Source organism: Phyllostomus discolor, chromosome 1 (genome assembly GCF_004126475.2).
Source record: "Phyllostomus discolor isolate MPI-MPIP mPhyDis1 chromosome 1, mPhyDis1.pri.v3, whole genome shotgun sequence".
Lineage (NCBI taxonomy): Eukaryota > Metazoa > Chordata > Mammalia > Chiroptera > Phyllostomidae > Phyllostomus > Phyllostomus discolor.
Genome location: NC_040903.2, coordinates 2,391,438 through 2,407,753, shown reverse-complemented (window position 1 = coordinate 2,407,753; position 16,316 = coordinate 2,391,438). Strand labels below are relative to the sequence as shown.

General features: G+C 67.1%; 2 protein-coding genes across 2 annotated transcripts in view; one reads left to right on the top strand and one right to left on the bottom strand.

Annotated features, from left to right (window-relative positions):
* The window catches only part of SORCS2 (sortilin related VPS10 domain containing receptor 2), a 217,333-nt gene that overhangs the window by 114,634 nt on the left and 86,383 nt on the right, over nucleotides 1-16,316 (top strand). The gene's annotated exons all lie outside the window — the stretch shown is intronic.
* On the bottom strand, nucleotides 2,941-5,462 carry PSAPL1 (prosaposin like 1). Its single transcript, XM_028503835.2, has one exon. It carries the CDS (start codon nucleotides 5,442-5,444, stop codon nucleotides 3,894-3,896), a length of 1,551 nt encoding a protein of 516 aa, XP_028359636.1. The 5' UTR covers nucleotides 5,445-5,462; the 3' UTR covers nucleotides 2,941-3,893.

Genomic DNA, 16,316 nt, shown 5'->3' with positions numbered 1-16,316 from the left:
CCGGAACACCACGCACTCCCCCACTCCGATTCTGCACCCCGCCCCACCTTTCCCTGCGGCCCCCCACCCTTTGCACTGAAGCCTGGGGGCTCGCTGCATTTCAGCAGAGCTCCCTGGGTGGGAGACACACGAGCAACTGTCTTTGTTTTTGGTTATGTAATGAGCCTCGCCTGAGTGTGCTCTGAAGGATGGAGCCGTGAACCTGCTCGCGGGTGAGCAGGATCTGGTGGGCGTGCGGGTGGCAGAGCAGCGTGGGGCAGGGGGCGGCTCCCGGGGGTTAGCCGGTCCCCTGGTCTGCAGAGTGGGGGCGCTGCTGCGGGAGGGTCTTGGGCTCAGCGCGGGGCCAGGTGCATTGCCGGTTTGATGGTGCTGTTGGTGCGGTTTGTTTGGGGGGGCCCCGGGGGCTGTTACGGTGTGGGAGAGTGACAGGCTCCTAATGCTGCCCTCTGTCCCGGCTCAGCCATCGACGAGTGACCATAGGCAGGTCACTCGCTGTTTCTGAGCCTGCGGCCTGAGCTCTGCCGGCGGGGGGGGGGGGGGAGTTATGGGTGGGGGCCACTTTTGGAGGTGCCCACTCTTCCAGGGTGTGACCTTCGACCTCCGCTCCCTGTGTGGCCGCCCTCAGGCCGCTGCCAGGCCTGGAGGAGTGGGGGAGGGAGCAGCCCTCTGCAGTCCCAGGAGGCGCGGGCACCCAGCCAGCGCAGGGGGGAGGGCGGGCGAGGCCCTGGGCGAGTGGAAAGGGTGAGAGGCAGCCGATAGATGCTTCTCTCTCACCTCAGTGTTTCTCTCCCTCTCTCTCTCCCTCCCTCCCCCGCCTCTAAAAACAAATAAATAAAATCTTTTAAAAGTCAGTTTAAAAAACGATAAAGCCAGGGCGTGAGGCCCTTGCTCCCTGTGGCCCCCTGCTGCCTGCCCCCCTCTTCCTGCAGGGCTGGCTGGGCGCCATGTCTCCCTGTGTGGGTGCAGGATGGCAGGAGGATGCCACAGAGCTGCCCTGCCCCTGACCTTGGCCCCGTGGGCTGGGGTGGGGCCCTGCGTGGGCGGAGCCCCCAGGGCTGCAGGCGACCCCTCCCTGGCCTCCTTCCTTAGCTCACGCTCCAGATTCCTTGGAACCCGAACCACCTACGGCCGCCTCAGCCGAGGAGGAGAGGCGTTCGTCCGGTGCCCCCGACCCCTGCCCCGACCCCTGCCCCGACCCCTGCCCTCGATGGCTGTGCAGTGACCGCCCTGCGTGGCTTTGGACAACGCATGCAGCCTCTCTCTGGGTCCACGGGCCGGTGACGTCTGAGCAGACGGCCCGTGGGGGGCCGGTCCCCCTCCTCTGTGCCTGCAGTTGCCGGGTCGGGTCCCGCCGTGGGAAGGCCGGCCTGAGAGACTGGTTTGGGCGTGGCGAGACTTTCCCCTGGCGCGACTGTCCCCATCCTGCAGGTGGCTCCCCGGGCCGCGGCCCCTCCCCACCGGCACGCGACACCAGAGCCGGCACGGCCCCTTCCGGGCTGGGCGAGAACCAGGAAGGAATGTGCAGGGCCCCGAGCCCTCCAGGGGTTGCTGGGAGGCCCGTGGGGACATTGCATCCCGTCCAGCAGGACAGTCCTGCCCGCGGAAGTCCCCGGCTGGTGGCCCGGGGGCGGGCCTGGCCTCCCGGCCTGCTGGGTTCGGCGGGAGGAGGACCTGACAACCGTGTCATCCAGCTGTGGTCACCGACGAATTCTGGGGTCTCGCATGAGCAGCTCGGGGCTCGGGGCCTGGAGAAACTGGAGGGAGGGGTGTCCAAGAGCCACACCCTCCCAGGGCCACCGTGCTGGGCCGACAGGGTGCCGCCGGCCAGAATGGCCTCATTGTCATGGTGGCTGCGGAGGGCGAGCCGTCCTCCGGAGTCCAGCGGAGTCCTGGGGGCAGGGCCCAGCTGGGGCACGTGGGGAGCCCTCTGGAGGTGGCCGGCGGCCACTGTCCCTGGACCACTGACACAGGGGGAGCCCTGGCTGGGCTCACACCTATCAGCTGGTTCCCAGGCCTGGGGCGGCGTGGACAGACAGAGGGGGCGTGGGGGGACCCTCTGCCCACCACAGGTGGCTCGGGTTTGGGGCAGGTGGGCCAGCTCAGGATGGCAGGCTCCCAAGAGCATCTTGGCTCTGTGCGGATGGGCCACCTGTGAGACCTGGCGCCCCCTCCTGGCCTCCCACGGGCCAGCCGTGTATGACCCGTGGCACCCCGGGAAACCGCCCTGTCACACAGCTGTCAGCAGGTGTCCTGCAGACAGGGCCGGAGGCGGGGCTGCAGCTCCATCCTGTCACAGAGGGGACACCGCCGGCAGATGGACAGCCTCCGGGGCCAGCCCTGGGGACCGTGGCGGGGGCCCAGTCCCAGGGTGTGCAAGCCCGTCCATCCCTAGACACCTGTGCTTCGGGATCCGGTGCACAGCCACCTGCCCGTGGCCCCAGGGGGCCTCGGGTCAGGGGTGGCCTGGTCGCCAGCCCGCTGCCATGCTCACAGGGCCGACTGGTGGGCCCAGGCCAGCCCATGTGCACGGCACTGCAGAATCCGGAGCTCAGGCCAGGCACACCTGTCTTTCTGGGGCAGTGGCCGGGGCCCGGGGTGTTTACCTAAGAGCTCAGGTGTGGCATCTTGGAAAACAGCACCCACTCAGGTCTCTGCCCACTCAGGCCAGGCACCTCTCCTCTTATTCCACAGGGCTCACCTGAAGGCAGCTGCTAGGCCTCACCTGGCCAGGCCTCATGCTTGAGTACCTACTGTGTGCCGGCCCTGTGCCAGGCATGAGACACAAGGGGCTCACAGTGTACTGGGGAGACGGATGACATGAACCAGGAGGGGCGTGCCAGGGAAGGCTGCCCCAGGAGGGGACACTGGGCAAGGCAGGAAGGGGCCGGGTCCCTGGGCGTGGGGAGCCGCCCGTCCCCGGAGAATGAGGACACAGCAGACGGTGCTGGGGACTCTCCGGTTTATTTCGCACGTGCACAGCCACGCTCTTCCTGGGACCCCGCGCTGGTCCGCTGGCCCCAGCAGACTAGGGGGAGGGGGGGAGGCGAGTCTCTGGGAGAGAAGTTCCTGGGCGTCTCCTTGAAGTGTGTCCCAGTCCCCGTGAGACGGGTCTGCTCACACTTCCCTGCAGACGGGACAGCGGAGGCTCCGACAGTGAGAAGACATGCTCGGTGCCGAAGGGCCCCACAGCCCAGAAGCCACTGCGGGCCCCCGGGTGCATGTCCTCCTTGTTTAGGGGCGGCGCCAGCTTTCCCTCTGCCCGTGGCAGTGGCAGAGGGGTGTCTGGGGGCCCCAGGGTGGGCAGAGGCCTGGGAAGGCCTGCTCTGAGCTCAGGCACCCTCGAGGGGTGTGGTCATGGCCCCAGCCCCCTCCCAGAAAGGCCCACAGATACCCACACCTGTTGCACCCCTTTGGGGCTGCTCCCGGGACCCCGGGTTGCGAAGCTTTGTCCTGAGCCAAGTGACGGTGGCTGTGGATGAGACCCAGTTGCACCCCCAGCTGTTGGACAAGAGGGACCCCACCCAGGATGGCGGCCCTCTCCTGCCCTCCGCCCAGCCTGGCTCGCAGCCCAGCAGAGCACGGAAGGGCAGCAGAGGCCGAGATAGGCCCCCACCCGTCAGCACCGTCGGGGCGATGGAGGCTGGGGGCGGTGGGTGGGGGTGGGGCCGTGCCTAGTCGGTTCCAGTCCGGGGGGCGGGTGGGGGGCACTCACACGGGCAGAGCCGCACGGCGCCGCTGCCCAGATGGAGATCGGGGACTTCAGCGCTGGCAGGTGCCACACCCAGAGCCTCAGTTCTCGTCTGTGACGTGGGAGTGGGGACAGCGCCCACCTCGGAGGGTCCCTGCGGGAGCCAAGGAGAGCAGGGCCCCCCGGGGGTCGCTGGCGGCCACGGTCACTCGTGCTCCCCGGTGTGGAAGGGCGCCACCTTCCACATGTGACGCTGGCAGTGCTCCATGGCGTTGCACATCTCGGCCGCGTCCTGGTTCGAGCACCAGAAGCTGGGACCCATGACGCACTGGTCGGTGCCCAGCAGCGGGGTCCGGGAGGCGTGGCAGGCGCCCACCTTCGTGCACAGGCTGAGAGGGTCCATCACCTCCCTGAGGGTGGCGAGGAGCACGGGCTCGTACTCGTCCACGAAGCGGCGGCACTGGATCAGGTAGGGCAGCGGCAGGATGGTGCAGCCGCCCTTGAAGGCCTTCAGGATGTTGCGCTGGGTGGTCTTGCGCTCCAGGTTCCGGGTGGACACGCCCAGCAGCCTCCGGCACCCGTTGCAGAAGTGGCCCTGGTTCTCCGTGTCCAGCAGGGGGGGCAGGGTGGGTTTGGAGGCCTCGTGGATGGCCCGCGCCCGCCGCCGCTGGGGGCTGCAGAGCCGGATGGTCCTGCACACCTCCTCCGGGGGCACCTTGGTCACGAACTGCACCAGGGCGGGGCTGTAGGTGTCCACCATGGTGACGCACTGCTTCACGATGGACGTGGGCATCACCGAGCACACGCGCTCCAGGCCTCGGCGGATCAGGGCCTCCGTGCTGTCAGAGTCCAGCCACTGGTCCAGCTCCTGGACCACCTGCAGGCACACCTCGCAGGTCAGGCCGGCCTTCATCAGCAGCTGGTCCCTCTCCCTGGCGGACAGCGGCTCCAGGGAAGGGACCGAGTCGGCAGCGGGCCCCCGCACCGCCTCGCAGAAGCCCCCCCTCTCGCAGGTCTCCTCGGGCAGGACGAGCCTCAGCATGTGCTCCGCAGGGGCGAGGAAGTGAAGGATGTAGTTCTTGCACATGAGGTCCAGGCCCGGCCCCAGGGACTTGCACTGCTCCTGGGTGGTCACTTCGGCCAGGCTGGACATGTTGGACCCAACGGCGTCTTGGAGCCGGGCGACCATCTGGACGCAGTCCCGGCACACGGTGTCCTCAGGGGTCTGCAGGGGCTGGGGGCTGACGGGCCCGCCGGCTGTGAACGGGGCCACCACCTCGGATGTGTCCTCCTCGGAGAGAGACCCCGGGGTGGCCAGGACCCTCTGCAGCGGCTGGCAGAGGGTGAGCGCGGTGCACACCTGGGCCGGGGCACGGCCCGGGTCCCCCCGCAGCATGTCCAGGATGGCCGGGCTGTGGACGTCCGTCATCTCCTTGCATTTGGCCGAGGAGTCCTGGCTGGGAAGCCACTCACAGGTCTTCGTCAGCAGAGCCAGGACGTCGGTCTCCGTGGCATTGGGGTTCAGCCCGTTGCTGCCGGCGGCCACCACATCCAGGCACAGGTCACAGGACAGGGACCTGGCCGGGAGCTTGCCCCAGACGGCGCTCCGGCAGTGCCCCACGGCCCCGCACTCCGTCGCCGCCTGCAGGTCCTGACACCACACGGCTGCGCCCCGCACGCACTCCCGGGGGCCCTGCACGGGGCTGGCCAGCGCGGCCCCCAGGAGGCTGGGCAGCAGAAGCAGCGCGGGGAGCATGCTGCTCGCTCAGTGGCTGCCGCTCCAATGCGCCCGGCGCCCGGGCCGCTGCTATAAACCCGGGCGTTGCATGGGGCCCGCCCTCCGGGCGCCTCCCACAGCCTGACTCACCCCACACACGGGCCTCCTTGCGGGGCCCTCTGCCAGGCACCCCATTCGCCCCTCCCCGGGGTAAGCGCAGGCTGTCTGTCGAAGGAACTGGCCTGCACTGGAAGGGCACAGCTCAGAGCCCCTGTGCTGGGAGGCCTGCCCGCACCACCCCCCTCACTCCCAGCCAGGCCACAGCAGCTCTGGGCCCGGTTCTGTCCTCATGGTTGGAGGAAGCTTGGTCCCCTCCCTGAGTGTGAGACCCGGGGGTTGCCGCCCCTCCGGGAGGCCCACAGAGCACTCCAGCCCTTTCTGGCTCGAAGGTGCGGTGGCCTTGGTGTGCACCCGGCTCCTGAAGCTGCTGTCCTCTGCACGTGCCCTTCGGCGGCGTGCTGGCCCTGGCGCCCGCCGGCCGCGCTGTTCGGGGAGGTGGAGTCTCGGGGCTTCGTCCGTGAGAGTGCCCACCGGCCTCCCGGGACAAGCCACGGGCGTGAAAGCCCCTGGCCACGTGGGTTCCGGGGCCCAGGCGGGGTCTCGCTGAGAGAACCCGGCCGGGTCCGGGCTGGGCCTCCTCGGGTCTGAGGACCACGACCGGAAGTTCCCCTCCACCGCAGGGCCCGCGTCAGCCCTGGGCCGTGGGTTATTGTTTTTCCTCCTTAGTTCTCAGCAGAGTTCCCAGGTGAGAGGGTCAGTGCTGGGCAGAGGCACACGGGTGGGTCCCGTCTGTTGAAGGGAAACTTCCGGAGCCAGGCTGCCTGGGCTCGATTTCCACGTGGCTCGCTGCCCACGCTGGGCCCTACCAGGTCGGGGGAGCAGGGGCCTGATGGCAGGGGGCTGCCCTGGGGCCAGCTTTGCCCCTGGGTGGGCGTGAGCCCCTCACGTGATGCACCAGCTCAGAATCTGGGTCTCAGGGGAGTGCAGGGTCGGCACCCAGCTCTGTGTGCCGGGCGCCCAGGGCTGAGATGGCAGCTGCCCTGGGGGAGGACCTTGGACAGGGCTGCTCGTCTGCCCTCCCGCCGGGGTGTGGGGCTAGGGACGGATCGTGGGAATCTGCTCAGCCCCTCACGCCACTGCCAGGGGTGGGGCTCCTTGGACCTGAGGTGGGGCTGGCCTTGGGGGTGAGGTGAGCCTGGGCCGTCTCAGCAGCCTCGGGGATGGTGGCTGCTGGGTTTCACTGCCGCCCAGCTGGGGCTGGAGACCCGGGTGGGGGCGCCTGTATGTAGGTGCGCCTGGAGCGGCAGGTGTCGGCTCCTGGCGGCAGGTTTTCTGCGTGCCAGTCCTTGGTTCAGCTGGTCTCCTAACACTGCAGGCTCCCACCGTCCGCCTCTGAGGATTGGGCCCGGGCCCGCCCCAGGGTGCAAGCAGGCCGTGCAGGGGCCTGGCCCTCCCAGTCCGCCCCTGGGCGCTGCCACGGGCTCCTGCCACGGATGCCGCACTTCCCAGGGCCCCGGAACATTCTCCTCATCTTCGAGTCCCTCTGGCCTAGGTACCTGCCGATGAAATACCGAATTTGTTTTTCATTTTAAAAAAGTTTATAGGAGCCTTTTCTTTTGGACTGCCTCATTTTTAGCTTTTTTTTTTTTTTTTTTTTTAAATACTGGGTTGGCCAAAGACGTTCGTTTAGTTTTTTTCTGTAAAATGAAAGGCACATTTTTCATTTTCACCCATAACTTTACTGATTTGGATATTTTGAGTGTGCCGGCTCTCCCCCACCTGGTGCGACGCTGATCTCAATTAACGTCTCGATGTGACCGCGGTCGGCCTCGCCTGGCCTCCCCGGCCGTGGACCCTCAGCCAGTGGGAATCTCCGGCAGGAAACTTCACAGACCACGTTCGACACGTGGGACCGTCACAGCAGCTTCTCCGCACACTGCACGCGCCTTTTTCTGCGTTTCAGTCGAGTTTTTGCCTTTCTCGGAATAATACAGCATTGTATGCCCAAAATGTTGCTTATTTTCTTCCATCTCCAGTGTTAAAATCGCTGCACAAAAATTTACCCATTTTGATACTTAAAAAAAAAAAAAAAAGCGTGCAGATAGGACAGCTGTCACAAGGCATTCTAACGAGGGTTCCCAAGGAAGTTCAAGACGAGGAAGCGCGCCCCCTCGGCAGCGCGTGGGCGAACCGGACAGACTTCTCGGCCGGCCCAGTGTGCCCCGTGCGCGGGAAGAGGCCCGAAGTTCAGCACAGGGTGGGACCCCACACCGAGCGCACAGGGTCCACACAGGATAGCGACAGCTCCCAGCGGCCCCAGGGCCGCTGCCAGTCACCCCGAAGTCCCGCCCGCTGCTCTGACCGGCCACTCCCGCTAGTTAGTGTCTGACCTGGGGGTGCGACGTTGTGTCCGAGACTCGTCCCCGTCCTCGCCGCAGCGCGGAGTGTTCCCGATTGGGCGCCGCATTCTGTGTAGAATTCCATCGGGGGGGTTGCACCCCAGTTTATCTTCCTGTTCTTCCCTCGGGGGGGGGCGTGTGAGTCACTTCCACGATGGGGTGCGTGGGCTCCACCGCCTCAGGCGGTGCGGGGGCTCACCAAGGGGCGGAGGTGCCGGGCTCAGGGCGCATGCGTCCAGGAGACGCCCACGCGGCGCTCCTCGGCCTGCGCTGGCCGCCTCCGCCGCCCTCGGCGCCTATTTTGTTTAGTTTTCATCTAGTTTACTACTTAGCGAGCAGCCGAAAAGCAGCCAAGGACGCCTGTGTGACCTTTACTCAGCTCCCCGCCTGCCCCTTTGCCCGGTCCGTGTGTCCGCACACATACGTCCTTCCAGGTACTCCTTTCCTCACCTGGTGAGCGCGGGGTGGAGACATTGTCCCTCCCGCCGGGTCTCCTAGGGACCAGACCTGCGCACGTCATCCCAGGGCACGTGCCCTTCCGAGAACTGCGACGTGGAGAGAACGTTATCCTCTCAGCCGCGGCCTGTGGGCCGTCACCGCACCGTCTCTGGCCCGCGCGGGGGTGCGGGGAGGCGCCCGTGCGGGGTTGTACACGCACCGCCGCTCGTACACTCTGGCGGAGGCAATGCGCCCCACAGAGTGCGCGCTGCTGTAGGGGGCGCCTGAGGGCGGGCTGCTGGGGCCAGGGTCTGTGTGCGCCGAGCAGACGCCCCCAGAGGCTCTCCTGCGGGGGGGGGGAGGGACGCGGGGACTGTCACTGCAGCGTGGTGGACTGTCACTCCCCGTGGCTCCGACTCCACCCGACCGACAGCGCAGGGCGCAGGGGACCCGGTTCGTCTACCGCCCAGCTGAGCAGACGGCAGCGTTGGCCGAACGTCTCACCAGTTCCTCTTAAGAAAGTCAGGTGGTTGCTCACTTTCGGTTCCCCAGTACTTGCCGGCCTGCACACCGGCCTGGTGGCAGTGGCGTGAAGGGGCAGGAGGAGGGGCTTGAGGGGGACCCTTTCCTGGACCCCGGGTGGGGCGGGAAGCCGAGGAGGCGGCAGGGAGGCCGGCACCCGTGGAGCGTGTGGCTGGACCGGCCCCGGCATGGCAGAGCCTCTTGGAGGGGTCGTTGGCTGCGTCTCAGAAGGGGACCTGGGGTTTGTCCGGGGACCGTCTTTGAGAGCTTGGAGAGAGGGCAGCACCCGGCCCGCCGGGGAGCCCCGGGGAGTCCGGCCTGGGCCCCGCAGCCCAGGGGCCGAGTGGGCTGGCTGAGCCCGCGGGGCGTGGAGGCGGCCAGGACGCTGAGGGGAGCGCTGCCAGGGAGCTGTGTGCGAGGCCGTGACTCGCGCGGCCGGGTGTGGGCGAGCCGGGCGCCGCGCCGAGAGTTCAGGAGCGGGGGCGGGGCGCTGGGATTCCGGAGCAGGGCTGGGGGAGGGGCGAGCTGGCAGCGCGCGTTTCGGAGGAATCTCCGGAGCTTGAGTTTGCCAGGACTGGACTTCAGCGCCCAGCCCCGCGCAGGAGCTGGACCGGCGAGTCTGCCAAGCCCAGATCACGGACTCTGCGCTCCGCCCCCAGGCAGCTCGGCTCTGGGTCCCCCCCGCACGCCCAGACACGCACACTCCCGCAGACGCCACTGGGCGATCGGCACAGAGCCATGGGAGATGCCAGGGGTCCTCCTGTCTCCCCTGCAGGCCCCGCGGCATCTCCCACTCCCACTCCTGCGGAACCTGATGCCCTGCCCCATCCGCCAAGGAAGGGGACTGTCCCTTCAGCCCCGCGCTAGCCCTGGGGGCCAGAGTCTGAGACCCAGGTGTAGGGAGGGCCCAGCCCTGGGGGCGGGGCCTCCTGACAGGTTCTGGAGGGGACGGGTGATCCCCTCTTCTGGGGCTTGTGCCGGCCTCACTCCAGTCTCGCATCCATCACCACGCAGGGCCCCCTCCCTGGGTCTGTGTCTCTCCGTCCACACTGCCCTCACTGCCCTGCTCTTGTGAAGGCAGTAGCCGTCGGATTAGACTTGAGATGTCGGTTAACACCCTGTGCCAGCACGGCCTGGTGTTAACCAGCTACGTCTACAAAGATTCTGTCTCCGAACAAGGCCCCATCCCGGAGGGGCTGCACTTCGACATAGCTCCTAGGGCACACAGCTCAGTCCGCCCGGAGCATGAGGGTTCTGGGCACTGCTGACCTGGGCCGTGAACGCTGGCTGTGGCTCAGGTCCGCCGTCGGCCTGGGCGGCCTGGCGGCAGAGAGGACCCCTCCGAGGGCAGCACCGAGGCGAGGCCCCTGGTGCTGCCGGGGCCCGGGCGCTGTCCCGGCCCCTGGACGCTGTTCGGGGAGCCCCGCTCAGCACCGGGTGGGTCTCAGAGCAGAGCTCAGCTCCGGGGTTCACAGGCCCAGGGACGGGGGCCTCGAAAGGCAGACCCCAGTTCCCAGCCCCCACCCCCCGGAGCACAGGGAGGCACGGAGTCCTCGGCCACAGCGGCCCCCAGCTCCAGGCACCGAGGAGCGACCCCCACCACCACCCACGTCGGGAGGCTGTGGTGCAGCAGAGCCCCAGGGTGGGCGGGGTGCGAACCGAGACCGGAGCGGCCCGGCCCAGCCCGGGTGCTGAGCCCTCGGTCTTTGGCACCGTGAGGGCCGGGGCCTTTCTCTCTCTCACACACACACACACACACACACACCTGTCCTGGCAGCGCTCAGGACACCCCCGGCCACATTGCTCAAGTGTGTCCGTGGGCCCAGGGTCAGGGGTCCTCCTGTGTCACCCCCTTCCCCGCCCCGAGTCCTGGGTGCCACCCACCGCGCCTGAGAGCCCGCACAGGCGCCTTCCCACGGCCAGGCGCCGGGCGTGCCGGCTCCCTGGGCCTCTTCACAGAGCAAACCCCACGCAGCCCGCCCACCCCCGGGAGGCCCACCCTGGGAAAGCACCTGGGCGAGCTAGCAGGCCTCACCTGTGGCTGAGGCCATCCCGTCCCCAGGGGCCGGGGAGAGGCGGCGGTGCGGGCAGAGTTCTCCTTGTGTGGTCCAAAGGGGGGTGGGAGGACGGTCCGCAGGGCACACGCTGGCCCCTCGCTGGTGTCACTCTCGTTCCCGGGCTGAGCCGTGACCGAGCGCCGGGGGTGTCCTGGGCACCGCTCTGGGTCCTGGGGATGTGCGAGTCAGTGAGACACACGGACCCCCCGCCACAGCCTGGAGTCCGTGGAGGAGGCAGAGATGAGCACATGTAGTAAACACGTGTGGTAAAATGGGAAAAGGCGGTGAGGAAGGGGGAGGGGAAGTGCCGAAGCTGGGGGGGGGGGGTCTGGAGTGGGCGTGGCCAGGGACAGCCCCGGGGGTACCGCAGTATTCGTGGGGGAGAGCCAGGCGGGTGTCTGGGGAGCAGGCCCCAAGCAGGGGCTGCCCGTGCAAAGGCATTGAGACAGGTGCTCCCAGGAGCAGTGGGAGGCCGGAGGGGCGCAGGGAGAGCCAGAGGTCACTGCAGGGGCCCGGGGAGAGGTGCCAGGGACCGAGTGGCAGAGGCGGTGGGGGGCCGAGGGTCCTGCCTCTGTGTGAGGGGCGGGGGGGACAGCCAGCAGGGCCGCCGCTGGTACGAGTGTGGAATGTGCGAGAGAGGGCCATGGGGTGCGGCCGGGACACGCCAGGTGTTTGACCTGATCAGTGGGGAGCGGCATGGAGGCGGGGGAGCCTGAGGCAGGCGGACCTGTTGGGCTGCGGTTGTGACATCTGGGGCAGAGGCGGGTGCCTGATCCAGGACGCGACCCTGAGGATGGAGAGGGGACACCAGTGAGGACCAGGCCACCACTGTGGGCGGCGAGAGAGAGGGACAGGGAAGGGGATGAGGGAGCCCAGGCTTGCGCAGGGGGAAGGGTGGCCCTCCCCCCGGCCGGGGAGCGGTGGCCTGGGCGAGGGTAGACGGCAGCCTCAGCGCGGAGGGGCCCAGGGTCCGAGCCTGTGGGCCGGGTGGGGGCAGGGGGCTTAAACAGCACTCGGGTACCATCTCCCGGGCCCAGAGGCCAGAAGCCCCAGAGCTGGCAGGGCCGGTGCCCACCGAGGCCAAGAGAGCCCGCCCTGGGCCTCTCCCTGCCACTGGGGCCGATGGGCGCCTTCGGGCTCTGTGGGGTGCAGATGCACCTCCCCGGTCTCTGCATCTCCTCATCACATGCTCCCTCTGTGCGTGTCTGTGTCCCAACGTCCCCTTTCACAGGGACACCCACCCGACTGGACTGGAGGCCCACCCTGCCCCGGAGCGGCCTCCCCCTAACTGATCACGGCGGCAGCGACCCCGCTTCCCTGTCTGGCCCCATTCTGACGTCCCGGGGGTTTGGGCGTCAATTTGTGAACTTGGGGACACGCTGAGCCCACCACAGTCACCCTCACTGAGTGTGGCTGCCGGGGGCGCCCACTGGGGGTGCTGTGGGGCCATCCGGCGCTCCTCGCGTGCTGGGCAATTGTGGCCGAGCTGGCCGGCCCCTGCCCACTGGGGAGGGTTTTATTTCTTTTGTTTCAGAAGCCGAGGGTAGGAGTCCACAAACACCTGAGGGGCCCCTGTTCCAGGCCCTCAGGCTGGGAGTCGGGGGCCGCTGGTCCGGACGGCACTCATTGTCGGGACCTGGTGACACCGGGGCCCTGGCTCACGGGACTGGCCGCACGGCGGCTTGTCCTCCCTGCCATCGCCACTCACTGCACGCACGGCTCTGTGCTGGCTGCACAACCTTTGGATACGGTTACCCCTCCTCCGGGACAGACTCGGGGGGCAGCATCCCCATACCCACCTCCCCCGTTTCACAGATGAGAAAATGGAGGCTCAGAGCGGCCAAACCCCTGTCCTTCAGTCCGACCAGAGTGCTCGTTTCTCTTTGTTAATCCCAGCCTGGGACGTGGTCACCAACACGCAAGTCACAAGCACACCCCTCCACACACTGGGGACCGGGACTTCAAATGTGGCCCTCAGAGCGCGCAGCATCGGGGGTCCTTCAGGCCCCGCCGCCGCCAGGAGCCCAGCTCAGGACGGGAGCCCTGGCTTGTCTGGGGATACCCATGGGGGGGGGGGGGGCGGTGCTGCCCGTCAGAGATGGGCTCTCACGGTGACACATTGCAATAGGAAACGGTTCCGTCAGCCGGAAACAGTGTAGCTGACCCCCGCAGCCCCGGGATACCAGACAGATGTTACTGTTTTGCAAATATGTTTCGGGTTGCTGAAAGAGGTGAAACATCGCAGATGGCAGCGGAGTGCCCCCCCCCCCGTCCATGTGACCTCCGCACATGTGTTCCGTGCTCCTCCGTGTTCTCACGGTGTCCCCACATCTGCCCGTGCCCGGGAACAAAGGAACCGTGGTGCCGTGCGCGCTCAGTCCCCGCGGGGGGCTCCGAGCGGCTGGCTGTGAGGTCGTCTTCACGCGGAACCGTGTGTACGAGGAGGGTGCCCATGGGGAGCTGGGGCCCCTCGGCCTGCCCCAGAGCCCAGGTTTCTCTCCAGGGGGCGCCTCCAGGGGGCGCCTCCAGGGGGCGCTGTGGGTTTAGTTCTCCCGTCTTTTTGCTGTTGTGGCAGGAATCAGCCCACATCCTCCTCGTGCGTGTGTGCGCGTGAGATGCCGAGTGTGCGAGATGCCGAGTGTGCGAGATGCCGAGTGTGCCCGTGTGGCCGGTCGGGCGCGCAGTGGCTCCCGAGCCGCAGGTGTGGCCGGGCGTGTTCTCCGGCCTGTGCCGGCCTGGCGGACAGGAGGGCGGGGCTCGATGTGTCAGAGAAGAGTTTTGCTTTCTCCCCTCGTGCCCTCCCCCCCCCCCCGAACCTTCACATCAGCACAGCCTAGAGTCCACACAGGCGGACCAGGATGCCAGTCCTTGTTTCGCCACCAGCTTTTGGGTGACCTGGGTAACTCCCCACACGGCACTGCCCCTGTCTCCTGTTTGCAAGACGGGGAGACAATCCCCACCGGCGGGGCCACTGTGCCCCGGAGTTTTGCTCAAACAGGGGGCGAGTGTGGACAGCGCCCCGTCAGTGCGGGGCGTCACCCCGGGTTCGTTGACTTGTCAACCCCGTCATTCGGCCTGAGTGCCGTGTGGGCGGCTGGCCGTGCCAGGCCCCCCGGGGCTGCCCCTGCTCCCCCCCGCCTCCCCGCCTGTTCCCTCCGCTGGCCCTGGAGGTCCGGCTTCTCGGGAGTGGACTCTGGGCTGTGCCCAGTGGTCCTGGCCTGGGAAACTGCTCCGGCTCTCCGGGAACCTGGCAGCTCCCTCCCTGTGGAGCTGCATCAGCCAGACATCCCGCCACACCCAGGGGTCCCCGAGGGGGCGGCCCCCTCCCCACCAGGGGAGCTTTTGTGAGGAAGGTGCCAGGGCCAGGTGGGGAGGAGCGGAACAGGGGAAACATCTGGAAATTCTTCATACTTGAAATTCGTTAAACAAATACCATCCCCTCTGCCCACACCCCTCCCACCCCACTGCTCAAACAATCCAGAGACGGGGCCCACAGGATGGGGTGTGGGGTGTGGGGGGGCAGCCTGCACTTCCTGTTACTGTGAGCATTTCTCCGGTGGTGGGGGTGTCCCCCGTGGGCCCTGTTCTGTGGGCTGGCTGTGACCTCGGGTCTGGCAGCCCCTCCTCAGGCCCCAGTGTCCTCCTCCGAGTCCGGGGTATTTGGGGGGAGGGGCTCTTCTGACCCTTGAGGCCCACCCACTCGTCTGGGTTTCCCCGGTGTCCCCTCGGTGGGTGCCGCCCCAGCCAGGGCAGAAATTAGACACGCTGGAGGGGCCGCCCCCGCCCCGCCCCCGGGCCCTGGGGCCCCGCAGTGGTCGGGCTTCCCGGCCGGTCATCGGGAGAGACCCTCTCCTCTCTGTGCTGGCTCTGGGGTGGTCTGGGGAGCCCGTCCTGCACACCGGGGTCTCCCCCCACTCTGGTCACACACCGGCTGCCCTCACCACAGCTGGAGGTGCTCTGCTTAATGATCCAGTCTGCGGCTGCGTCGCCCACCACAGGTGTGCCTCGGGCCTTCGGGCCTCCGACGTCTGGTGTCCAGCACCTGGAGGGGGCCTGGCCCGTGGGAGCTACTCGCCAGCCACAGAATGAGTGTGTGACTGAGTGGGTGAGTGGGTGAGTGTGTGTGTGAGTGAGTGAGAGAATGAGTGAGAGAATGAGAGAGGGAGTGAGTGTGTGAGTGGGTGTGTGAGTGAGGGAATGAGTGAGTGAATGGGTGAGTGGGTGAGTGTGTGTGTGAGTGAGTGAGAGAATGAGTGAGAGAATGAGAGAGGGAGTGAGTGTGTGAGTGGGTGTGTGAGTGAGGGAATGAGTGAGTGAATGGGTGAGTGGGTGAGTGTGTGAGTGTGAGTGAGGGAATGAATGAGTGAGTGAGGGAATGAGTGAATGAGAGAGTGAGTGAATGAGTGAGCGAGGGAGTGACTGAATGGGTAAATGAATGAGTGAGAGAATGAATGAATGAGTGAGAGTGAATGAATGAGTGAGAGTGAGTGAATGAATGAGTGAGTGAGGGAGTGAATGAGTGAGTGAGGGAGTGAATGAGTGAGTGAGGGAGTGAATGAGTGAGTGAGGCAGTGAATGAGTCACCCGCCTGCCCACTGACCTGATCCCCCGGGGCACTGTGGGTAGCACAGGTGCGTCTGGGAAAACTCAAGGGAGGGAAGCACTTTCCTGGCAGGGACATTGGAGCCCCACCTGTGGAAAGGCACGGATGGGGTCCCACAAAGTGGGGTCCCACAAAGCGTTGCTGGGGACAGGGCTGGCAGGGGTGTGCGAGGTCAAAGGGCAGGGCTGTGCCTAGTGTGCGAGGACACTGTGCCGTGGGCACCGGGGAGCCACTGAAGGGGGTTGGGCAAGGGAGGGTTGCGTCTCGGGGTGCCCGCCGTTGGGGGTGGCCCCGGGCTTCCACGTTAGCGCTGAGCTTTCCTGGCCACTCCCTGAGCCCTTCAGGGGCTCTGAGCTGAGGTCGTGTGGACAGTGGGGCTGGATTCTTGCCCCTTGTGTCCCCACTGCCCCTTTGTCCCCACCCGCTGGGCCAGCAGCTCACCTGCACCTGTCGCGTTTCTGAAACGTGGGCTCCCCCTCGGGGTGTTAGCTTGGACAGAGAGCCCTGCTGCTGAAGGTCTGCCGCAACCCTCTGCGGAGCCCAGAACACACACGGGGGAGGGGGACACGCTGCTCAGTGCACGGTGGGGGGGGGGGGGGCTGGACGGCCCCGCAGGAGGTAACGCGACGGGACCCCCGTCTCCGCCAGCACAAAACTGACTCCCGCGGGCCAGCGTCGGACGGGAGACCTGGAACTGTAACCCTCCCGGGAAAAGCGTGGTCAGTGAGCTCCTCGTTCCCGGCCTTGGGGGCACGAGCCGGGTCTCATCACTCTGACCCCTGCTGTCCCTTGGCAGCTGGACGCAGCTTGGGTCCGACAGGCGCCGCACCGG

Bases quoted from the DNA above. Each gene is read 5' to 3' on its own strand.
- PSAPL1 (XM_028503835.2), bottom strand. From the start codon at position 5,444: ATGCTCCCCGCGCTGCTTCTGCTGCCCAGCCTCCTGGGGGCCGCGCTG.